This window comes from Musca vetustissima, unplaced genomic scaffold, assembly GCF_032173495.1.
Source record: "Musca vetustissima isolate MV318-11 ecotype Yass unplaced genomic scaffold, APGP_CSIRO_Mvet_v1 utg29807, whole genome shotgun sequence".
NCBI lineage: Eukaryota > Metazoa > Arthropoda > Insecta > Diptera > Muscidae > Musca > Musca vetustissima.
This window is the reverse complement of record NW_026874324.1, coordinates 1-17109: the sequence shown is the minus strand read 5'-3', so window position 1 is coordinate 17109 and position 17109 is coordinate 1. Positions and strand designations below refer to the sequence as shown.

The window sequence follows — 17109 nt, the reverse complement described above, 5'->3', positions numbered from 1 at the left end:
GCAGTATAGTCGGACGGGGCCGACCATACGATACCCTACACAATTACCACGGAACTCAAATTTTCTGCGGATGTTTATTTCGAGCCTGGGAAATATTTCGTGATATTTGCACCCTCTTGCCCGATTAGAGGTAAACAGCACCTCTTCCTCACACTGACACATATTCCGAATATTACGAGTATTCAGTGCATATATTGTCCAGATTCCCTTCACCGTTGGTTGTGTTGTGATGTTCGGCTTACATTTGTGGTATATAGATCGACTCGAAAATAGCACAAACAATAAAGTTTTCGGCCCACTTTATTCCAAAATAATTATCTGATCATCACCGAAAATTATAGGCGTTGTCCTTGACCATAACTGGAACCTCATGGAACACTTCAAAGCGATCTGCGCTATAGTTCCGCTCTCTAGAGTGATAATGGGTTACTACTATACAATTACGGAGATACCTGTAAATATTTAGGTGTAACTCCCACATCCGAGCACACACAACAGTATAATTGGTATTAATTTAAAGGTCAACCACTCCTCTTGGATATAATATCAACTTTTCAGGTCTATGTCCTTCAGGGGTAAATATATACGCTATAGAATACAAATTTTGTCGTTTTTCACACAAAAGTCTGGGTCCATTTGACCCGCTAAATACTGACTGATCTTTATCAAAACCGGCATGCTTCTTTGGCCCGATCCCCTTCTCCATGCAAAATTTCACGATGTTCGGGCCATTATTGCGGCCTCTGGAGCGACCACAAAAACCGACAAAAATTTAGTATTTGGTCCATTCCATCCCCTAAATATTAACCGATTTTCCAATCCTTTTTATACCCTACACAACTATGTTGTCAGGGTATTATAGCTTTGTGCAGCCCCAAAAGTTTGTAACGCCGCGAAATATTGGTCCTAGACCCACCTTTAAGTATACCGATCGTCATATCTCGACTAGCTGAGTCGATCTAGGCATGTGTGTCCGTCCGTCCGTCCGTCTGTCCATTATAATTTGTAAACACGATACAGGCCACAGTTATGGACCAATCTTTACGAAATTTTGCATGTAGGATGGGTTCTGACCAATGAAGACCCCTATTGTTTTTGGAAAAGATGGGTTAATATTTAGGGGATGAAATGGACCAAAAACTTTATTTTTGTCGGTTTTTCTGGTCGCTCCAGAGGCCGCAATTATGGCCCAAACACCGCGAATTTTTGAATGGAGAAGGGGTTCGGGCCAAAGAATAAGCATGCCTGTTTTGATAAAGATCGGTCACTATTTAGCGGGTGAAATTGACCCTAACTTTTGTGTGAAAAATGACAAAATTTGTATTCTATAGCGTATATATTTATCACAAGGACATAGACCCGAGAAGTTGATAGTATATCCAAGAGGAGTGGTTGACCTTTAATTGATACCAATTTTATAGTCGTAGGTGCTCGGATGCAGGAGTTACACTTAAATATTTACAGGTGCTTACGTATTCATATATTATTTAGTAACCTATTACCACACTGGAGGGCGGAAATATAGCGCTGATCGCTTTGAAATGTTCCATGAGGTTCCAGTTATGGTCAAGGACAACGCCTAAAATGTTAAGTGATGATCAGATAATAATTGTTCGGATGAAGTGGACCGAAAACTTAATTATTTGTACTTTTCGAGTCGAAAGCCGAACATCACAACACAACCCACGGTGAAGGAATCTGGACAAGTAATTAGAGGGGCTGTACTGATTATTAGTAACATTTGCTGACCTCTAGCCAGTCAAAAGTGTGCAAATATCGCGAAATATGGCCCAATCTCAGAATATAGAACCGCAGAAAGTTAGATTTTCATGGAAGTTGTGTAGGGTATCGTATGGTCGGCCCCGTCCGACTATACTGCTCCGCTCCCTGGTTTTAATATAAAATTGCGTCGAATTATGTGTGTTATTATTGATTAACCCAACAATTTCATAAAAAATTTTGATAATAAATATATGGTTTTTACACACATGTATTGTGGTCAAAAATGAATGCAAATAAGCACGTTTTGTTTTTAAATAATTTATTATTGACAAATTTGAAACAATTGCAATTCTTCATTGTGGTTTTTTCATAAATAATTTAGAAATACTTTACTAATAATTTTCTGTGAATTACAAAAAAAATGTGAGGAATCTGCAATGCAGTAATCGAATTTTGATAATAGAAATGTTGTGCAAGTTCTGCTGACATATACGAGGTCAGATCAAAAAAAAAAACATTCAAAACATATGCAAATGAAATTGACTATGTCGAAATATATAGTAATCTCTTTTGCAAACGTAATTGTATTTTTTTTAGCATTTTGCTATAAAATTTATTGTTAAAATATATAACTCGATATTAGCTAGTTTATATTTGCTTGCAATGTTTAAGTATTCTTGAGTGTTAAAAAGTAATTTTAATAAATATTTAACCCTTTTTGGCCTAATGTTTTTGACATCGATATTTCCGGGATTTCCCGATAGTATTTCCCGGGAAAATGGGAAATTTTATTTCTAAATAAATATTAATACGAAATTAAAAAAATCAATGCTTAAGGCATAAACAGAATGGATCCGTTGATCCATTCGTCGTATTATTTGTTATCGATAGTACAACCAGTGAGCGGAGCAGTATAGTCGGACGGAGCCGACCAACTTCCACGAAAATCTAACTTTCTGTGGTTCTAATTCTGAGCTTGGGCAACAAATATTTCTAATATTCAGTGCAGCCCTTCTAATTACTTGTCCATATTCCCTTCACCGCGTGTTGTGAAGTTTTGCTTTCAAATGTGGCCTTTAAAAAATACAAAAAATTAAGTTTTCGGTCCACTTCATCCAAAAATTATTATCTGATCATCGCCGAAAATTACAGGCGTTGTCCTTGACCATAACTGGATCCTCATGGAACATTTTAAAACGTTCAGCGCTTTATTTCCGCCCTCCAGTGTGGTAATGGGTTACTAAATAATATCTGAATACATAAGTATCTGTAAATATTTAAGTGTAACTCCCACATCCGAGTACGAACGACAATATAATTGGTATTAATTCAAAGGCCCACCACTCCTCTTGGATGTACTATCAACTTCTCGGGTCTATGTTCTTAAGGAGTAAAGATATTCCCTATAGAATACACATTTTGTCATTTTTCACACAAAAGTTAGGGTCCATTTGACCCGCTAAATATTGACCAATCTTTATCAAACCAGGCATGCTTATTCTTTGGCCCGATCCCCTTCTCTATGTCAAATTTCGAGATGTTCGGGGCATAATTGCGGCCTCTGTAGCGACCAGAAAAACCGACAAAAATTAAGTATTTGGTCCATTTCATCCCCTAAATATTAATCGAACTTTATCAAAAACAATAGGGGTCTTCATTGGGCAGAACTAATCCTATATGCAAAATTTCGTGAAGATTAGTCCATAACTGTGGCCTGTATCGTGTTTACAAATTATAATGGACAGACGGACGGACACAATCATTTTCCGACGGACGCATATGTCTAAATGGACTCAGCTAGTCGAGATATGACGATCGGTATACTTAAAGATGGGTCTAGAAAAACTGCTGGAATTATGTTTAAAAACCCACGTTGTAGGTAGGGCGAACGTCATGAGAAAATTTATTCTGAATGCCTATTGAAGGGTTATTTTACTGGAATCATGCCATACATTTAAATAAGTGTTGATGCTGTCTTGAAAACATTGTAAGATCAATTCCACATAAATTATAAAAAGAAATAAGTGACTGACCGAGACTAACAGACCCAGATAGTTTGGGGAATACGCATGTGCCAAAAAAAGACGCAAAGGTGTATACAGAAGATATTTAGTTTTTCAATGAAGTAGAATCAGGTCATCTAGTAGTGATGAAGATACTCCAAAGGTACACATGTTTTGAAATTAAATTAATATGACTGCAAAGTCAACCCCTATAAAATAGTTTTTATTTTCAATTGCTGGAAATTTTGACGTCAACATAGGAAACAGTATATCAAGCAACCTGTTGAATGCACAAATTAAAAATCCTCAATTTGAAATTTTACAGGAGAAGGTTTTGTTTTAATATATTTCAATGGCCAAGGTGTAGGAGTGGATTTTTTTTTAATGATTATGTTTTTATGTTTTTCAGGGATGGATTTTTAAAGACTGTTTTTCAGGGTTCTTTGCAGGGAGAGGATTTTTAAAAGGACCCAGATCATTTCAAAAAATGTCAGGGAGTGGAAATTTTATAGAGTATTTGTCAGGACCCCTTTACAAGTAGAGGATTTTTTAAAGAATATTTTTCAGGCAGTGGATTTTTAAAATCTATTTTGCAGGGTCCTTTTCAGGACATAGATTTTTAAAGAATATTTTTCAGGTCCATTCCAGCTCGTGTTTTTTTATTTGTCAGGGGCCTTTACAGGGCACGTGTTTTTTTAAGAATTTTGTCAGCGTCCTTTTTAGGGTGCGGATTTTTAAAGAACATTTTTCAGGGTCCCTAACAGGATATGTTTCATGGTAATTTATATGACGCGGATTTTTTAAAGAAAATTTTTCAGGGTCCTTACAGGATGCGGATTCTTTAAAGAATATTGTTTTCTGTGCTTTATACTTTTTTACTTTATATTTTTTTATTTAATTTGTATTAAAAGTGAAATGTATCAGTCTACTACCTCTCAATATTTGATATTTTTGAGCTTTTGATCACGGTTTTCAAACTGCCATTTTTTATTTCCGGTTCTCACTGGATAAAAAAAGTTGTCCTACCAAAAATTATCGATATTGGTCTCTTTTTTAGGGTTGTCCCCATATAATGCTACATCATAAATTTCGATATTTTTAGGAAGTTTGGGCACGTATTTCCACCAAATTGTGTGTAATTTTATATTTTGGATTCTCATTGAGTAGAAAATCTCCATATTAAAAAGTATCAATATTGGTTCAAGTTTGCCTTTGGTACCCCACATTTTTTTTTTTTGGCAATTTGAGGCGTTTGTGCACGTTTTTTACTCGAATTAACTCGAATTTGATTTTCAGGTTGTCATGGGGTATCGAGCACCCCATATCCAGTATTTTAAAGGTTTTAGCCGTATTTTCCCATTGTAGTAGCTGTAATGTGGCATTCCAGGATATTGGAGGGTAAAACCTATACTTGGGCAAGTTTTCTCTATAGATTCAGTTTTCATATAAAGGTCCCGCCCACATTCAGTTTTATTATGTTTCTGACCGATGTGTCATATTGAATTTGAATTTCCTACCCCAGTTATCTGTAATAAGGAACATTATTTTTTAATGCAATAGCATACTCCCCATATAAAGGTCCTGACCGATTTAAAGAATTTTGGCTGTACAGCACGTGGTGAAGGATATAAAAAGTTCGTCCCAAACGAATTTAAGAATCGTTCACTTGTTTAGTACCATGTTTTTACTTTTCAATTCAGGTTTTCACTTTTCACTAGAAACGAATAAAAATGTTGAACATTTCAAAAAAAATCTCTTTCCACTAAAAAATGACACAAATTATATGAAACATAAATATTCTGAAACTTAATTCAACATTCCTCTACTGTGCTGATACATCATAGAAAAGCTAAACAGTTATTTCATGGAATTAGTATCGAAATGTCAGTACATTTCCGCTTTAAATGTCAAATTGTTTTTCTCTTTTGTTTACCTGTTCAGAATCATTCAATATGTTTAGGAAGCGTTTAGGAATTTCACTTTTTTGCACTTTTAATTTTAAAATTAAATGTATTTCGTTTTTACTTTGTCGTTTTTTTTTTTTTTTGATTGGCTTTTGTGTTCAATTTGTTCGATAACAAATAAATCGTTTGTTTCGAACAAATCAAATTGTATGAAATAATCTCGACGTAATTGAAAACAAATTGGATGGGATGATGTTCTTAAAAAACCTTGTTAAAATAAAAACATCACAGTATTTTTTTAATTTGTTATTGGTTTTTTGCGATGTTTTATTTTTTTTAAGTACAAATAACAACGAAACTAGAATGAATGGAAATACGTTATAAATGTTTGTTGTTTAACCGCTTTTTTCGCTCAGATGCGATTGCTGTTGTTGTTGTTTTTTTGGATTATTAGTGTTATTATTATTTTAAAGCGTTCCACCGTTGTGTTGTGTTTAACGTTAAGGCACAAACTGTTCTATGGGCTTTGTCATTACACCGATGTGACCTAAACCCAACCGAATACCAACCAAGCAAGCAACCGACCATCCAACCAGCTGAGAGTTATTTATCGCCCGGCATAGTAGTAATCAAATCACACCTCGTGCTTCCAGCATAGATGTTGCCGCCATAAACAAAACTTTTAGCTATTAGTTGGCAGCAACATTTTGCACTGAAGCTGCTCTCTGTGGCGGTTTGATGAACTTCAAAACATGTCAATAAATGCATTTTTGAAATATTAGTAACAAATAATGGTTGTGTAGTATTCGCCAGTCATAAAGTAATAATAATTAGTGTTTAAGGCGTGATTTTTTTTGGTAGCTTATGAATATGTGTCGTTTGAATGTTGTTACTCTTCGATATAAAATAAAGAGTATATAAAATGTGTCATAGAATAAATGTCTGTTTATCAGACTGATAACAAATTTTATGATTGGATTTTGATTTAATTCTAAATATGTGGTTATCATTTATTGCATTTTCGCATTGAAATATTCAGGATAGCTTATTTTTATACCCACCATCAGAAGGTGGAGTGTATATTATGTGTACGTCAGAAAAGAGCTGGCAATATATAAGATAGATATTTAAAAATTGTTTGTAACTCCTAGGAAATTTGATATTGCAAATGGGTTATATCGGTCTACATTTTGGTATAGCTCCCATAAAAAGGTCCCCTCCACTTTTCGGAATTTTTAGGGTTTTAGGCACATTTTCTAACCAAAAATTCTATAGTTAGGTATTTTGGTATATGTAGTTAAAGTAATGTATGAAGACTTGTAATGATACATTAAAATACAGAGAGACGTTTTGTATTACATAGCTCCCATATATATTCGAACGATTCTTAGTAAATTGTGCACCAAAGAGTCAAATTTGGGCCGATTGGCACGACATTTTTCATAACGTAATAATTTTAGGATAGCCTAACGTGTGCCAACTTATAATTAAAATCCGGCCACATTTAGATATTGCTGGCGTATATGTTTTCGTCCGATTTTTAGTAAATGGTGGACCAAACAATTAAAGGGTGCAGAAAATAATGAACAGATAATTATGTATGAACTGGGGATTATATTTTGTACAGCGGTCGGTGTTGTAGCATATTGAAAAGGTTTATTTAAGGGGACCCCCCATTCTCGGGGTCAAAATTTTGTTTTGATTTAATTCGAATCTACACTAATTCAAGAATGTCCTTACAAAATTTCAAGTGAAAATCTCAAGAACTCTTGAAAATATAGCCGATTTATTGTGTCAGCATCAAGTGACGGCTAAAGGGCTTCTCAAACTTTAAACGCGTTTTTCTCTTTTGCAAATGGCGGGAACGATAACTCAAAAACGAATAACCCAATCGATTCCAAATGTTCACACGTTTCTCTGTGAGTGTATAGCTATTGTATGAACTAGGATAAAGCCAATCGGTGAAGATCTTCCTTATTTTTTAACTAGGTTTTTGGTCAACAATTGGCGATTTTCCAAAAATATTTTTTCAAAGGTCCGCCATTTTGTTAATTTTAGAGCGAAGTCAATAATCCTAGTTCATACGAGAGCCAGACATGTACTCTTCCTAACACCGTTGGAATTTTCGGATTCTGATGTTCCAGCGAGGAGTTATCATGCCCGCCATCAAAAATAAGGATTTTTCTTTAATTACAAAAAACAACAACAAAACAATAACAAAATTTTTTTGTAAATTATTTTTCTTCTCTTTTAAATCTTCAAATATATATGTGCAAAGTTACAAACCTTAACAAGCATTGGTATTGATTTACCAGCCCATTGAAAATCTTGAAAAATTAAAATCGAGAATGGGTGGGGTTCCCTTAAATCGATTTACATAATTGTGTCCCATTGCACAGAAACGAATCTAAGTCTGCCCTAATGACATGGAATTTTGCATAAGTTACCGCGAATATGTGTGTGGATTGATGTACCCAAGAATAACTCATTGTGCCAAATTTCAGCGAATTCGGTTGAAAAGCACGCTCAAGAACCCAAAATTGGGGGTATCGTTATATGGGGTCTACCGATATTTATGATTTTAGTGGAGACATTTGGTACCCAATAAGACCCCATTGTAAAATTTCAGCGAATTCGCGCGCTCAAAAACCCAAAAATTTGGGGTAGCCTTGTATGGGGGATATGTCTAAATATGGACCCATATTGCTTATTTTCGAACTTGACCTGCCTGCAAAAAAAAAAAAAAAAAAAAAAACAAATCAATGTACAATTTTGGCGACCTATCCCAATTCGTTTAGAGGCTAGAATTTTACGCTGATCAAAAATATATATTTTATAGGGTTCGAAATGATCGATTCACATATAGAAACAGATCACATATTTAATGTAGTCTACTTTCATGTCAAAGTTCCTTCATAAATGCGAGGTGTGTTAGGATGCATCTCTTGAATATAGCCAAATTGGAAAAGGGTATCAAATATTCGGTCCCGTCCGACTTTACTGCTTTCCTTACTGGTTTTTAAATTAAGATATAGGGAACAAAAATTCATTAATTATGGATGGTTATGTTTCCTAAAATCTCAAAGTCCCAAAACGTGGACCTTTATTTATAACGCACGGATGGGACATGTGTATAAAATCCTCAAAATACTGAAAATTAAAGGAAAAAATTTATATTCCAAGTTAATTTGGTCGTTCATGATACATTTTCCCGTATAAAGATATATTTGTTTCTGTTTTGCCCTTCCGCCATAGAATTGATCGCATATTTCGACTTGTTCCTAACTAATGTTTCCCAAAATATCCCCAGTTTTTCGGTTAGTGTATGAAAACAAAAAGGAATTTTGAAAATATTTTTTATTTTCAAATGTTTCTCTTTTATAATTGTATGTGTGAGCAATTTGACACACACCGACAGCCCATGGGACCTATTTTGGGCACTGCTGTCCTATACTTAACTACTTTAATTTAAACAAGTGAAAAAGCGTTAAGTTCGGCCGGGCCGAAATGATTACAACTGAGTCTTAGAAACAAACCCAAACACGGAACAAATCATATAAAAAGGGGGTTATATGGGGACGACCCCAAAAAAGGGACGAATATTTAAAATTTTTGGTAGGGAGATTTGTTACCATATACGACTACAAAATACCAATTGTAGCGAATTCGGTTGAAAAACGCGCTCAAGAACCCCAAAATACCGAAAATTGGGGATACCCTTATATGGGGGCTATCCGAAAAAATGAACCTATATTTATAATTTTTTGTGGAGAGTTTTGGTACCTGTTAAGAACTCAAAATACTTAATTACAGCCAATTCGGTGGAAAAATACGACCAAAACCCCCAAAATACTGAAAATTAGGAGGTACCGTTATATGGGGGCTACCAGAAAAAATTGACCTATATTCATAATTTTTTGTGGAGACATTTAGTACCCAAAAAGAACCCAATGTACCAAATTTCAGCATATTCGGTCGCGCTCAATAACCCCAAAATACCTAAAATTGGGAGCTATGCCTAAACGTGGACCGATATATCCCATCTTCGAACTTAACCTGCCTGCAGAGAAAATACAAACCTATGCAAAATTTCAGCACTCTATCTCAATTCCTTCAGAAGATAGCGTGATTAAAACAGACGGACGGACATGGCTAGATCGTCTTAGAATTTTACCCTGATCAAGAATATATATACTTTATAGGGTCGGAAATGAATATTTCGATGAGTTACAAACGGAATGACAAAACTAATATACCCTCCATACTATGGTGGAGGGTATAAAAATGGGGTTATGTGGGGACTACCCCAAAAGGTGAAGAATCGTAATAATTACCAAATTACGAAATGCAAAATAACAAATTAAAGAGAATTCGGTTGAAAACGCGCTCAAAACCCTCAAAATACAGAACATTTGGCAGTAACGTTATACGAAGGGCTGCCCAAAAATTTGGACAAATATTTAGTACTTTTGGCGGGAAAATTTAGTACCCAATTAGGATCTAAAGTAACAAAATACAGCGATTTACTCAAAATCGCACTCAAAAATTCCAAAAGCGAAAGAGTGCACCTATATTTATAATTTTTGTTGTAGAGATTTGAACACAAATATAATTTTACGCTGATCAAGAATTTTAATTTAAGTTTTTTCTCTTTCGAGTCGATCATAATGATAAAGGTTTTACAATGAAAAGGAAAGCCAGGAGAAAAACCTACGAACCCACCATTATGCGACGCGTCGGTAAACCGGATCATCAGGCATATTGGGCCATGTTAATATACAACGGTCGTACCAATTTTCGACCGGATGTCATTCAATGTTACATAGCTGCAGCATTCCGAATGACGAGTTTGAAATTTTCTTTGAATCGGCCCAGATTTACATATAGATTTAATATATAATTATAATATCCCCAAGGATTTCCGATTGACATGCAATTAAGTCGTTTCATACACTGGCCAAAACTAATGCAACTGAACTTGCAAGCAAAATATGAGACTTTTCTAAAAATAAACTTATAGTGAAGTTTTTTTTTAATAAAAAATAGGTTATTTATTCAGTTCTAAAAATAAAAAATGCAAAATTTACTCTCAAGCTGAAACATCCAAACAAGCGGTATATTCTGTTCAGCGAAGGGAGCTATTGCGTTTTCCAACACATTTGTATAAACAATCCGATCCAATATCGTATATAGACGAACAATATAAAAGGAAAACAGCCTAGTTCCATTATTGACCCGCCACTCAGAACCCTTGGCCGGAGTCCTTCATTTTTAGGCTTTCTCACCGCAAATTCGATTCGTCTGAGTCTTTAATATTTCTCCACTGAGTCGGATTCCAATTAGTATGAGCCTTTGCGAAGGCAATCTGATTTTTCGGTTCTTTTCCGAAAAATAAATAACTTTCTTTATTGTTTCCATAACTCGTCCACGCTCCATCTCACAAATTCCGTTAGACTCTTAAATGGGTATTTTTACTGCTTTTGCTTCTAGCCTTGATATACGCATGTTTTTTGCGCAACTTTTCGGAAGTGTGTTGATGGCTCAGAACGCTAAGTAGTCTGACAATATTTGTGTTGCTCTAGGGACGAGACACAGGTTATTGTAATGAAGTCCATTTAAAAATGGAAAGTAATATAGGATATCATATAGTCGGCCCGTCCGTCTCTGGCCTTTTCCTTATACGATCTTTCTTAAATTCAAAAATAATTATGACATTAATTCTTCTTTCTACTGTATAGATTTGTACGGTTTTTGGTTTCATCATTTACAATGTTCAGATCATATATTTTTAATTATTTTATATATTTTTTTTAATTTTATTATTTATTTAATTTTATAAATAATTTTGTGATATTTCAACCTTTATATTTCTATTAGTCAAGCTCGACATCTATTGGCTAAGACGTTATCTTCACAAGATCCCGGTGGTCAATTGTGGTCACCTCTTCTAGAGATAACACGATTTGTAATTTTTTTCCCCATAAAATAACAATGAAACGTCTCGCATGAACCACATCAATCAAGCAAACGTGAAGGATAGAAACGATTCTCAACAATTACTCTAGATTTCAGAACTCCATATAATGAACTGAATACATTTCTTTCTCATTTATTTTGTATTATACAGTGCAACAACAGTTTTAATATTTATTCAGTCAATAATCTAATAAACAACAGATTTGATCTGATTTGATTAAATTCCACATTTACAAACTAAAATTTAACAAGAATTAACCAAAAATATTATCATAAAATTTATACCAAAATCCTTTTCTCTTTGGCGCACAAGATTCCTCAAAACTCTGAATATATTCCTTATATTCCTTAAGGGTTGTGTTATCAAGTGGTCCCCATTCGGAGGTAGGTTTAAATGCAATTTTAAAACGTTGTCCGAAGCTATATTGGGGTGCCGTATATGCTGTATAGAAACCCCATATTAAAAGTTGTCCAATACCAACAGCTGATATGCACCAACCCAAAGCTGAAAAACAACAACAAACACAATTGAAATAATATTTATAGATATAAATTAGAAGTATTTTACCATATAAACCCTCGGGATAAAATGTATCATTGTATTTCAGTGGCTCATAGTCGACTAGCATATAAATTAAAACGGCAGTCATAAAAACTGGTGTAACAATGCCCCAACAAATCCGATAGTATATGGAGGTTTTAATTTTCAGCATAAATTTGATATCACGACAGATATTTTTAACACCTGTAAGCGGAGAAATGTTTCATTACAAATATTGTATATTATGAAGTATACTTTTAGGCGTAATCAGAATAATTAAACAATATTCAAGCATTGTTGACTCATTCCATTGAAATGTTAATTATACGGGTTTGGTATGCCATGTTGTAGATATAGGACTGAAATAAATGCATACGGTTGTATATGATTAGAATATTATAGCTGCCTAATTCAAGTATTTGGAATATTTTAACTAAAAGAGTGTGTCGTCCCCTTATATTAAATTTGTCATTTCGTTTGCAACACATCGAAATATTCACCGAAGACACAAAGTATATATATTCTTGGTCAGAAAATTCTATCTATGATAGAGCTCTGAAATTTTCCAGACATTGCTAGTACACCTAGGATGTTTGGTATTGCAAATGGGATATATTATGGTCGTTTTGGTGTAGCCTCCACGTACGGAACTCCCAATATTCGGTATTTTGGGGATATTGAACACATTTTTCGACCGAATTGGCTGTAATTTAGTATTTTGGGTTCCCATTGTATAACACATATCTGTACAAAAAACTATTAATATTGATCAAAGTTTCAGGTTAGCCCCATATAAGGGTACCCCAAGTTTTCGGTATTTTTGACACGTTTTCAACCATTTTGGTGTCAAATCCCCATACTAAAACTTTATTTTGAAATTTTCTGATTTTGGACACCGTGTCTAACCGAATTGGCTGCATATTAGTATTTTGGGTTGTCATATAACGTTACCACCACATCTCAGTGCTAAAAATTATTAATTTTTTTTGTTTAAAAATTTCTAACGAATTGGTTGTAATTTCATATTTTACATTCTTATTGGCTGTCAAAATTCACTACCAAAAATTATCAATATAGATCCCGGTTTTGTTATATATAACCGTAGTCCCACTATTAGGTATTATATTTTGAGAAGTTAAATCATTTTTACGCACATTTTTTGATCCCCCAAAATGTTGACCGACAGCCATATTTATTTGTTGTCATGGGTTTCAGGTCATAATTGTGGCCTATAGGACGACTAGAAAAACAAATAAAAATAAAGTTTTTGGTCCATTTAATATGTTTTCTTTGAATATAAATCTATTGTTATCATTACTATCAACCGAGTCAATAGGTAATGTGTCATGGAACAATCAATAGCAGTATGGAAAACTACGGGTCTTTGGAACTACAATGCCGAAGGAAAAAGACACACATAACAATGAAGAGAGTTTAATCAGCTTACATACATCTCGAGGGAAGACTCATTTGGAGGAATGCTTTCATAAAACCAACGCGATTTGATAGCCCTGTTGGTCCATAAATGGGACTACCAACGTTCTGAAGATAAAAAAGCACTGTCTTTCAAATTTACGTCGACAATCTATGTATAGTGGTTATCGAAGTTAGGAGAACATTCCTTTTGTTATTTCGGATAGTCACCTCGAGTCAATTATGTCTTAGAGTTCTTAGGTAAAGTTGCCCGATGGCCTTTGAAAAGGTATTCTGACAAAGACCATAACATCAACATGGAATTTCCGCTCAGTCGTTTAATTGACCAAATTCGCCGACATAAAGATCAACCAGGAACCAATTTTATAAACTATTCATCATTTTCTGCCAAAAATCCTGATAGAGTAGTATACAACCTGTCCGTATCAAAAATGTGACATATACATTATCTAAATATTGATTATCTGCACGACATCGAAAATACACCCTATTAAAACATGCAAGTTAAATTTGTATGTTTTAAAAATGTTAACCTCTGTGGGGGAGGTATGTTGATCCTTTGCGGGGGAGCTACTAGAAGGAGTGGGCCAATGAGTCCCATATTCAAACATTAGACATGTTTGGTTAAAGAACTTGGCTGGGCAATGTTTGGTTTAAGTCAAACCAAAGGTATCAGAAGGAGAGGTCCGAATTTCCCCATATAAAAGACCAGGGATGGTCCGTGTGACGAATTTTTTGGTTTTCGACTGTCAAAAAGGTGTAAACGTCGAAAACGTCATATACCTGTATAAAATGTAATAAATGTAGTAAACGTCATTTATTTCAATATTATCAGCATATACAGTTATTTTCAAGAATACCTATTATTTTTACATATATCTCACTATACCTTGCTAGAACTGGTAAAAATTACTAAATTTGTTTGAGAAGAAAATTTTGAAATTTTATATTAATTTGAGTTAAGCATGCGTAATATCCAGATTGATTAATGGAAAATGCTATTTTGTCAAAAACCTAATGGATTTGAGTAGGTTTCCTACGTTTCTGACGTATGTATTATACGTCGGAAATGTATGTCATTTACGTCACTGTTTCTGACAGGCCATCTCTGTAAAAGACCTGCGCAATTGTAGGTATTTTCAAACCGAAGTGGTTATAATATGATAACCGAATTATTGGTGGGCAAAAAAGTAATTCGCAGAAAATGTTCAATATGGGTTCAGGTTCTGGCATAACCCTCATATAAAGTTTGCCTTTTTAAGTATTTTAATGGATTAAGACGTATTTTCTAAAAGATGTGACTGTTATTTAGCTTTCCGGGAGAGGTTGAAAAAAATCTTAACAGAAATGTTATTTCGGATTGCGAAAAATATATTTGCACAAATTTTTGAATATTTTAACATAGCCCACATATAAATGTTTTGGGTAATTTTATGGCCCATAACGCACTTAGCATTCAATTCTTAATATAGGTTTAAGATAGCCCCAGTATTTTGAAGGTTCAAACAACGAATCTCTAATTTCCAGTAGGTTACAAATCATTTTCAGAAAAAATTTAATAAACATAACCACATGTTAACACAATCCCCAATATATTAGGTTAAAACCTATTTTCAATATGGTAAGCTTAAACTTGTGAGGTGAAATTTTAGAACATATTTTGGACGTGGTGGTAAAATTCACCTTATACATTTTTTGAAATATTTTACATTGTTTGTTTGTCAATGTGTCACCAAATTATAATATATACTGAAGGAAGGGGTAAAATTTACACCCTACTCGAATGTTAAAGGTTAAAGATCTTATCCGATTTTTAGAGCCTAAGGCATTTTATTTGTTATTTAGTTTTCTCGGACGTTAAATAGTACCCTACAAATGCCCTGATCCTTTCTAGTTTTTTTAATGCGCATATATGCCAAAAGTTCGCATACACATCTAAATGACGTTTTTACTTGTCCATGATTATTTTATAACGTAAGCCAATTTGAAGGAATATTAATGGACCCAAATAAGATTTTATGTATGAGTAGTTTTAAGGGACTTAATTTAGAGTGTTTTTAGGTATATTTTAAAGGTGCCAAATATCTGACTTTTTATGAATAGTAGTTTGAAGGAACCAACATAACGATGTATTTTTTTGGGTCCAAGACGAAACCAGAAATTTTCGAATATTTTTAATTGACTAAAGTAAGAGGTCGGTTTGTTTAAAATAGTGATGATTGATGATGATATTGGAATTGGAATTTTTTTGGATTTCCCCAAAAGATAAATGGGATTATATGTTTATGTCTAACTTACCATAAACCCAACTGGCTGCAATCAGTTCAAATATTCCCAATACAATGGCCACCAAAGTCACCGCATAGAAGTCAATGTAATTCATAATAAATTGGCCACCGGGTGTGATATACATCAGTCCGAAGCAATAACAAATCACCACCATAACACTAACAACAATCCAACGTTTGATCGTAGTGAACCCATCACATATCACAGTTATCACACTTGAAATAACGCCTACATTACTCCCCACACCTAATATGAACATCATCAAGAAGAAAAGGGCGGAGAAAATCTAAAAGAAAAGGATTTAAAAAAAAAAATTACATTTAATTGTTTCTCTGAAAATGTTATATTTCAAGAGGGGCCTTGAGGAGAAGTTCCTTATTCCCAATTAGATATATCGGTAATTGAGAACTTCCATTGTTCTTACCTGTGGCACTGCTTCAAATTTCGCTATAGCATCTGGGTAAGAAATAAACGCCAATCCAGGTCCTGATTTAACCACACTCTTTATATCGGGATTGTTAGATTCGTGAGCCAAATTTCCCAAAATGCCAAAAATAACAATGCCCGAAAGCAGGGAAGTGCATGTATCCAGTGATGTCACTATATTACAATCTCTAAAAATATTTACAAATTTATAATCAAATTTTTAAAAATTTCAAATTCAAGAATTCCCCCTACCTATAGATATTATGGCGGAACCGATTAAATGAGGCATACATCAAAATAATGCCATAACAAACGGTTAGCGAGAAGAAAACCTGTGTAACTGCAGCATACCACACTTTCGCATCCAACAGTCGATCCCATTGTGGTGTAAGGAAAAACAGAACACCATCAAATGCACCCGGTAAAGTCAGCGAACGCACCAGCAAAACCAACATAATCACATAGGGGAATATGGCCAAGAAATATGAAGCTTTACCGGAACTTTTAATACCCTTTATGATGACACCACCTATTACCAGCCATGAAACGGCCAAGGTTATGGCTAATCTCCAATTCGGGACACCAATACCATCATCTATATTGGCCTTTTCGTGGAGAACTATATTTCTGAAAAATTGATTATTTTAATTTTATAATATTTGAAATTGATTTGAAAACTTACACAAAATAAAATTCTGCTGATGTTTTCTTTACCCCAGTAATATTGCGTACAACTTTGGGAGTTCCATCCCTTTGAATTTTTGAATCTATACACTGATCGCCCCATTCTTCGCGACAATAACTCCATGGTAAT

At 34.3% G+C, this 17109-nt stretch overlaps 1 protein-coding gene across 1 annotated transcript; it reads right to left on the bottom strand.

Annotated features, from left to right (window-relative positions):
- Positions 1-11835: 11835 nt before the first annotated feature.
- On the bottom strand, positions 11836-17102 carry LOC133332573 (sodium-dependent nutrient amino acid transporter 1-like; the record flags this gene model as incomplete). The annotated part of the gene is made up of 7 exons (XM_061540950.1): positions 11836-11842; positions 11891-12110; positions 12174-12350; positions 15879-16155; positions 16294-16483; positions 16548-16922; positions 16978-17102. Coding segments are annotated over 7 exons (1371 nt in total), but the record flags the coding sequence as incomplete, so codon positions are not given.
- Positions 17103-17109: the final 7 nt, after the last annotated feature.